This window comes from Habropoda laboriosa, unplaced genomic scaffold (genome assembly GCF_001263275.1).
Source record: "Habropoda laboriosa isolate 0110345459 unplaced genomic scaffold, ASM126327v1 scaffold120, whole genome shotgun sequence".
In the NCBI taxonomy this organism is placed as follows: domain Eukaryota; kingdom Metazoa; phylum Arthropoda; class Insecta; order Hymenoptera; family Apidae; genus Habropoda; species Habropoda laboriosa.
In genome coordinates, this window is record NW_017100227.1 from 7,367 (window position 1) to 16,781 (window position 9,415).

A 9,415-nucleotide genomic window follows, 5' to 3' on the forward strand; every position below is an offset into this window, starting at 1 on the left:
CGCTCGAATTGCTTCAACAAAAACGTCTTCCAAATTTTCACATTTCAAAGCAGAACATTCGACATATTTATATGCCTTTACTTTTTTTTTCAGTTTTTTACATTCTTTAATTGTAATTGTATCCACATTTTCTACATTTCTAAGATCTCCTTTGGTACCTATTAATAAAACAGTTAAAAATATTTTAATTTACACTTAGTTTAAAATAGTATTACAATAATAATTAAAATTTATGATTGACTATAGTTGTATAATCCTTTAAAAAATATAAAGTAATGTAATTTTGAATTTTTTTATGAGCAGATTGACAATAGTTGGGGATACTTACCAACAAGAACTATAGGTGTGTTCGGACAATGATGCTTAATTTCTGGATGCCACTTGTTCGCAATATTCTCATACGAAGTACGAGAATTCACTGAAAAGCAGATCAAGAAGCAATCAGTCTGAAAATAAAATTATATTGTAAATTACTATAATTCAAATATTTACTAAAAGTTCTATTAGTAAATACAAAATACTAGTGAAAATTGATAATTAATTAAAAAACTTGCTCACATTTGGATAACATAAAGGTCTGATTCTCTCATAATCTTCCTGACCAGCAGTATCCCATAAAGTCATGTCAAATTCTTGTCCATCCACATATATTGTTCCTGCATAGTTATCAAAGCTAAGAACAAACTATAAGTATTATCCTCTGTTTTAAAATAAATGCAAATTTAATCAATAAAATAATAAATTTTTAGTTTTGCAGTAGGTATTCTGTTTTGCTTTATAAACGCAAATTTTTTAAATTAAAATATCAAACTATTTCTATATAGTTTTCAAATATTATAATTTAAAATTTTTAAATGAATTCTATCTACTTTAATGAAAACATAATTAATATTTATAGTGTTTCGTTGTATTAATAAATAAAAATAAAAATTTTTAATTAACACTTACACTGTAGGCACATATTCTGAAGGGAATTCATTTGTTGTATATGTAATAAGCATACATGTTTTACCAACAGTGCCATCACCGATAGTTGTGACTTTAATTGGCCTATATCGGGAGACTTTTTTATTTTCTAAAAAACGAAAAACAATTTCATGTGTTCTAAGTAAAACAAATTAAAATAAATTGTTTAATTAGAAATTGTGATCACATAATCATTGGAATATTTTTTTATTTTGCTCCAATACATTTTTCAAATATATTTTTAATGAATTTAAATTTAAGAAGCTTTTCAATCCTAGTTTAAAGAAAAAATAGAATTACGTTGTAAAAATATTAAAGAGAAACTAAAAAAGCTAATTTGTGACTTTAATGCCTTGTTTGTTGAAAAAGTATTGCACATTAATTCGAATTGAAAGTTATGTTTTTATTATTTCTCTACAACACATCCAAACTTGTGCTACAATTATTAATTTAACGTATTTATAATTAATTATAACAAAAAAAAACTTATAATTTAATTTCGTAGCACCCTTCCGTTATTAGTACTTCAGTTTTTTTTATAAATGGTAAATGAACTAAGAGAATATGAAATGTAATTAAAACTATATCAAAGGCCAATGTTCTTGTCGTTAAAATTGACAAAATTTATTGCTGTGTTCTATTACATAAACACGTGTGACATATCCTATTTTTTAATGCATGGACTGAATTACAAATGCTGCATTCGTGCGTTTTCGAAATGTATGCCTGTCATTCCATATCTTGAATTATCAATGTCATTCCTTTCCTTTTCATCCTATGTGTATGTACTTACATATGAATACTATATTTTTTTTCATTTTTATGATTAGTTAATTATTTATTCATTTACATTCATATAAAATGACATGTTTTTTAAAAATTATTGTCACGTGTAATTTAAGGTTAAAATATTTGAATTTAAATTATACATAATTCCAAAAACACTATTGCTACAAATTGTAATACGAACGTAATATTCTGTAATAATTACTGTTAAATTATCTATAGAAATACATTTAAAAACTATCAAAAAGTATTGTTTCCTGTAACTTTTATTCAAAATTGAATTCAACTTACATTAATACAGCAAATGTATTAAAGTAACGGAATACATTGCGAATGTTTTCAAAGGAATGCAGTGTGCAGTTTTTGACTGTATCGACAAAGCGTCGGATTAATTATTCTTTTTATTTTTTACCATTTGTCGGTAATTGTATCATTATTTCCACTTTTTATTTTTTATAATTATGTATTCCATTCATCAAATTATATTGAATTTTTCTAGCTTTAAATTATTTGAAATTGAAATAACAGCTTTCATTCTCTTATTTACCCTTATTATTATTGCACATCGCGTATTAAAATATATCCAATGCCCACGAATCCAAACGCAGTTTGTTTTCAGTTTCCCGCTTAATTTGCGGTCTTCCTTATCACCAGTTAACGTCGTTAGTTATCTATCTGTCATCCGGCCAATTCCATTATCCGCTACATTATTTGGCTGCAGAAAAACGAGAGAGATTGATAGCACTATGATAATTCATATCAATAAGACTCATTGATATGCGTACGTTGATATGAGATGCATAGCTTCTAAAAAAGTACGTGCGATTGCAATTAAATGTTGCGTCTATTCGTGCAACTACATATTAATAGAGGAAAACGTTATTCAGTATCGCATTACTTTCACGAAGATAATAGAAATATATTTTCTACTTATGATCAATTATCCAAATATTATAAATCATTTAAAAATCGGTAGAACGGAAAAAAACCAGAATAAAAATAAACAGTAGAGATTTGAATTTTTTTTACATCCTCCTGTTTCTTCCTCAGTATTTCTATTATAACGCTACACTATAGAAAGTATTTTGCAAAGAAGTCAAAATGTTCTTTTATAATGTAAAATATCTTTCGAGGATATAATATACTGACAATGAGCAATGTACCAGCATTTCGAAACAATTTTAATCATCGTTCATATCAATGCGGTTAAGATGGTAACCACAGAATACTTTCCGCCTGATTCACTGCATCACGACGGTGGACAATTGTTTAATTGAAACGATGGAATTATATTTCCTAATTTGTGAAGCGACTCGACCCGATGAAACTGAGATCATCACATTTTCCTGTCAATTATATCGGCATGCCTACTACTATTTTTTGGAAAAATAGAAAACTGCTATAAGCTTCATATAAAAATGTCAGATAAAATAGTTAACTATTTTATTGGAACAAAGATTTGTTTTGTTATCGAGAATACGTACATGCATTAATAAAATAATACTGAAGAAGATTCTATGCAAAATAACAAGTTTTAGATTATAAATAATAACCGCTATAGTGGTTGGTTTTATGCAATACAGGAGAAGAACAGGTCGATGGTACGCGAAATATGAGAAAATTACACTGAGACAAAAAGGTGGGTAGTAAGCGTAGGTAGATTGAGGGTGTGCCTTCAACGCACGACGCATCAAATAATTCTAACCACGCCTTTTCTTCCGCATTCCATTTTTCTTTCGATTAATTTTGGAAAGTATATACAGGGTGTTCAAATTTTTTCCGACCAAACTTTGTCAGTATATTCTACGAGTACAAATACGAAAAAAATGTTATGTAAACATAGATTGTTTGAAATTTTATTAAAAATTTATAACAAAAATACGAAATACAAAGGGAATGGTAACGGAACTTGTGGTCCCTACGACCACATTAATATACTATTAATTAATAAGCTTCAATATTTGAAGTATAAAAAGTGTCATTTTTGCAATGCCTGTTAACTGTGTGCAAAAACAACTGACAGTCTGATTTATGGCGTATAATGAAATTGACACTTATAATTTGTTTACACTAACATAAATAACGTGAAAAATACTTTTTCTTCTGTAACAACACTCTTATTCGTAGCTATTTTCCTTTCTCCTATCCAATGAAGTAAAACTTTTATATAAACAAGTTGCAACCATAACGCGAAAATAATAGCAAGAACGTATACTGTTAGTTACGTAAGAAATACATGTTTCAACAATGAAGCATGTTGAGATGTTATTTTTATAAGGTTGTGTAGATTTAGACAAGATTGTCTAAATGAGATTTTTATATAAGCAATATTGTTTTACTTTTTAATATTCCATCGTATAGACAGACTTTAAAATTACAGAACTTGGAAATTTAATAAAGATATGTACAGTAGAAACTAATTATGTTTAACAGTAACTTCAATATCCGTGTTTATTACTTTTAAATCATTAGTTCACTAATTCCTTTAAGAAAGATGACAACATGATAAAAGTTAAATTCTTCTCTTTCACAGAATAAGATTAAATACTATCAGATTCTGGCTAATTATCAATTAATCTTCCTATCTTGTATTATATAGATAAATTTAATTTCTATCATAAACTAAACGTATCATAGAACTACCTGCAAATTATAATTATTTGGTAGTTTTATACTTAAAATATGTCACATGAAAGTGTGACTAAGTTTAAAATATGAAATGAAATAATATTATTTTATTTTTCGAAAACGAAATAAGTACCTAAGCAACTTCGTATTTAACGCCTTTTTTGCAAATGATAATAATAGGTAAACGATTGATCTTTCGCAACGATAAGAGACGATAACGTTATCAAAATGTGATCATACGTTTCATCATTGGTAATTTCATTGAAAAACTCAACAACCTTTCGAGAAATGCGATAAATTTTGTACTCATTTACTATATCACGTAACTAAAATAAAATAATTATAACCAATAAATTACTAAAACAAAAGGCGTTTAACTATTTACTATACGTTCTTTTTACAAGGTGAGATACAAAATCATGTTGCACTTAGGAACGAGGCGATTGTTCATCTCGTTATAGATAGCACCGATAAGAATTCTTTCAAGTAAAAGTTATTTCTTGAGAAACGATATTAATAAAATAAATTCATTATTAATCTGACATAATCTCATTGAAACAGATTTTCTTGATTTATAATGTAAACAAGGTAATCTTTTCAGTAAATTTTAATATTTTTTATTTTAAATAATTAAAAATTAGTTTTTTAAATTTTAGAATAATTTTTCTTATTTAAAATTCAAACTTACAGTACTTTCAGAACAAACTAATCGCCTTTAAATAATTCAATAAGTAAAAATGGACATAATTGAAAAAAGTTATAACATTGGTTTATAGCGAAATTAATAACATTAAATTCCATTCAAGTGCACACATTAATTTTCTATTAACTTTTTCTATAATCTTCTAATTTTGCTATAATCATTTTCTACTTCTCTTTTCTTAAAGGTTCCCCTTCCAGTTATACCGTAATTTCGGCCCACCCTGTATACAATATCACATAGGTTGTCCTGCCGTAATTGAAAACAACAATATATATATAAAGTAAAACAGTAGCCTGAATAGTGTTTACCAGTGACTCACCGCCAATTACAAAAATTTCATTGAAAAATACAACCAGCTATCGTCGAGGCACATGTTTCCGTGTATAAATTCGTGTATGAAACGATTTCCCTCTTGTATACGATTTTAGGCACTCAACTGATTAAAATTCTCTTAGATTACGACGGGCGTAACGAGAAAGCTACGTTGACGTAGTTCGCACGACGGCTCTTCGATGACTACGAAAGACCGCCGAGGCGTTTAAAACGTTCACCGAAACATCAATTACACTACATGCACAGCCTAAGAAGATAGAGACATACAACAACGAACCTTGAGCCTACAGTTTGATTTTCTAACGATATCATGGCCAGGTTGTGAGTAAACTGCGTTACATATACATATAGATCTTTCCTGAGCGAGTATTACGTCTTTTTCTCAAAGATGATGTAATGATGTAATTATCAATAATTGGCAATATGTCAAGAGCTATAATTTGAGGTTACGATTTCTATTGATTTTAAATGTTTTCCTTTCTAATGTCCTTTGTTCAAAGAAATTATTTTGTTCCATTATTTACTAACTAATAATATGTTGTTTTAACTTTTAAATTTTAGTGTAATTTAGGCAAATCTCACAATTTGTTAAATCTTTCTGTAATCGAAAAGGAGTATTTAGCGAACCATACTTACTAATTTAAAATTTTACTTTACTTAATTAATTATTTAAAATATAAATAATTATTATTTACCAGACTTTATTGATGAAGTTTTTTAAACAGAACACAATTATGATTATATAAATTTATGAAATTTTTGACAAATTAATAAGCGATTAATATTTATGTAAATTTATTATCACTTTTTATTGTTGTCCATGTTTTTTGTTATAAAATGTAAACTTTTAGATGAATTATTATGAACAATTAATAACAAAGTTTGAATATTACTAGTAATTACTGTTAATTAGTTCGAATTTATTGTAATAAGGTTACAAAATGTAATAATCTTCTGTGTTTAAATAATTACCGTTTAAAATAATTTAACAAAACGTGTCCTTTTTGGAAATGACTTTTTTTTAGATATCAATGTTAAATAGAACCTACGTTTCACTTGCATAACACTACAGTTTAAAATACACAATTTTCAATTTTAACACGTGAAAAATAAAAATGTAGTTAAGAAACATTAAAACAAGCCTTGAAGCATTGTAGTACAGGTTGAAATGAAGTTAAAAGTATCGTAGTGGGGATGCTCGATCATTTACGATTCATGGTGTACATAAAATTAAAATTCTAAATTAGACGCTCTCCGCATTTGGGATGATGCATAGTTTCATATTCATATATAGTATTCGACTGATGACGCAGACGGTTTAATTAATGATCGCACGGTGGAACGTTATTCAATTGTTTGACAAGTTTGGTACAATACCGTAATTTGCATCGTTTCAATAATGTTCTATGTCTTTTAAACATTAACAGTGATGCAATTTTCATTAGTGATTAAATCACTAAAGTGACAAGAATGAACAAACATTTTACATTTTATTTATTTATTTATTTATTTTATTTATTTACTTGGTCATTATAGGTGAGTACTATTAGTGAAAGGAATGTGGGATCCACTATAGGTGGGGTTCAGAGACCTCACTCCTTAGATACAGAAGATGATGAAGGAATTGAAATGAAAATTATAATCGATATGTTTTATAATGACTTAAGCATAAAGCTTGAAATATGTAGTGTGATATTTCCACAATAGAGGTCGTGCCATGCACATAATCTCATAATTGATATATCTTTGTAACGCATAATCATAGATATAAATACAAAGCGTCAAAAACAACCTCTCTGGTAAAAAAAAAATAAACCTTCTTATTAATAAAGTAACGAAATATAACTGAATTTCAAGAAAATATGGGAGATGTTTACAAAGAGTCTAATGTTCAAACAAATCAAATTAATCATTTGATTAAAGAAGTAATAATTTCATTAAAGATTAACTTATATATTTACCGTTGTATATATTTCTTTTTATTTCTAATTTATATATTTCCTTTTTTCAATTAAATAAAATTCAATTTTCAATGTTATAAAAATAAACGTTGTACTTAAAAGTTCATGCTATTGAAAGAAACAATCAAAAAATACAAAAAAAGTCGGCATTACTGGGAATCACATTTTACTGCTTTAACCATGCATATTTGGGCAGGACAAGTTAAATACACAGAGCTGCGAAAAAAAGAAGCCGAACTTCGATCGGCAATTTCTGAAATTATAAAAATAATCGACTTTAAAGAAGAGGAATTGAAAAGTTTAACAATGAACAGGACGACACATTTCTTTGAACGATGGTATTTTTATTTTTCTGTTTAAATCATATTTCATTAATTTTGCATTAGTACAAAAATATGTATAACTGTAATGATAATATTTTAAGAAATTTTTCATTACAAGAATTCTGCAATTTTTTTAGTAATAACTTTCGAATTAGCAGTACAAAATATGTAAATAATTTTCTGCGCGCGCAGAAAGAGTATGTAAGTCCGTTATATACGTATTTTACTTCATACATAGATAACACGAATGATTTATAAAAAATAATGAATATCTGTTCAATAGACAAGAGAAAATTTATTCAAAGATATCCATGAGTTCCACGAAGAATATAATAAAATATGTCACGAACTATTAATACTTAAAGAAACCTTAACAAACACAGAAACACTATGTGGTTTTAATGATTTAAATTTTAATAGAGAAACTGAAACAATTGTGAAAATTAGTGGCGTTTTAGCAAATATAACGTAAGCATGATAATTACAAACACAAATTTTACTATAATTGTTTTATTCAGTAATTAAAATTTATTTTTAATAATTATTTGTCATTTTTTATATGTATAGGAAGAATAATAATAGTAAATTCTTAAAGATTACATCCACACAAGATATGTTAAGAAAATTAAAAAATGAAATAAAAGAGAATGAAAATGCACTCAATACTTTTCCAAATTTATGATTTGTATCATAATTTCAGTGATAAAAAAGTAATATGTTATCTTTTTTTGTATAAAATAAATGTTCTTCTTGAGTATCATTTCGATTTTTCCTGTTACTTGTGAAATAGATTTTAAACAGATCATAAATTAATATTCTTAGTAGCTTAAAATGTAGCCTTAGTACTTTAAAAAATTTTAAACGTAAAAAAAATTAAAATTTATGTGTAGCTATACAGCGGCTTATGTTTACTATTTATTATCTTCACTGGTTAGTATTTCATCGCGTATTATGAAAATGTATGGTGATAATGAAATCTAGAATACAAAATATGTATTCGAAAGTCGTAAATATTTTTAACAACATCATTTACGCACGAATTTCATTAAACTACACAATACGGGACATACAATCTTTGTCTAAATAATAAACAATTTTTTTCTTAAGAAAAGAAACTTGTTTTTTTTTAAATTGGACAAATTCACGTGAATCAAATATAATGTATTGGCCAGTTTTATTTTAACGGAAACTCTTCCCGCGTAAATTGTGGTAGAAAGCGCCAACCGGCAACGATCATTGGTTAAGAAATTGAATTTATCAAAAGCCGGTGCACTGTGTTGTTTCAAGATACTTTTTGTGAAGATTCAATATTTTGTCGAATTGAGGGTATACGAAAATTTTAAAATAAACCAGTATGGAACTTACTGATGACAATTTACTAACACTTCGTGAATATCTAAAGCATACACTTAGCCCAGATGTAAATGTTAGACGACCAGGTGAATATAACCTCTTTGTTAATGAGAATTCTTATTTGAAAAATCTTAGAATATTTTATATAATTAGAAACACGTGTATACCCTTATTTATAAAGATAGTTTTTGTGTTTACATTTTTTGTTGAACAAGACTGACTACAATTTGGAACTTAACAGATTTAATTTTAGAGAAAAATTGGCATGTGAGCATCAACAAGTACTTTACTCATTTTTTTCAACTATTTACAAAACTAAATTAATTTTGTGCTAATAAAATTACCTTATGTATAAGTATGTA

The 9,415-nt window shown here is 26.9% G+C and overlaps 2 protein-coding genes across 2 annotated transcripts in view; one reads left to right on the forward strand and one right to left on the reverse strand.

Annotated features, from left to right (window-relative positions):
* LOC108571196 (ras-like GTP-binding protein RhoL) overlaps nucleotides 1-5,667 on the reverse strand; it is a gene marked incomplete at its 3' end in the record, with an annotated part of 11,244 nt that extends 5,577 nt beyond the window's left edge. Inside the window, exons 1-6 of the mRNA XM_017933191.1 lie at nucleotides 5,392-5,667; nucleotides 2,300-2,467; nucleotides 949-1,075; nucleotides 559-673; nucleotides 329-446; nucleotides 2-158 (exon numbers count right to left, since the gene is read on the reverse strand). Coding sequence (XP_017788680.1) covers nucleotides 2-158; nucleotides 329-446; nucleotides 559-673; nucleotides 949-1,075; nucleotides 2,300-2,318 — 536 coding nt within the window. The remainder of the gene's footprint in view (nucleotide 1; nucleotides 159-328; nucleotides 447-558; nucleotides 674-948; nucleotides 1,076-2,299; nucleotides 2,468-5,391) is intronic.
* A 3,297-nt stretch (nucleotides 5,668-8,964) lies between these two features.
* The window catches only part of LOC108571197 (exportin-2), a 4,489-nt gene continuing 4,038 nt past the window's right edge, over nucleotides 8,965-9,415 (forward strand). The window contains exon 1 of the mRNA XM_017933192.1: nucleotides 8,965-9,156. Coding sequence (XP_017788681.1) covers nucleotides 9,055-9,156 — 102 coding nt within the window. The 5' untranslated portion in view covers nucleotides 8,965-9,054. The remainder of the gene's footprint in view (nucleotides 9,157-9,415) is intronic.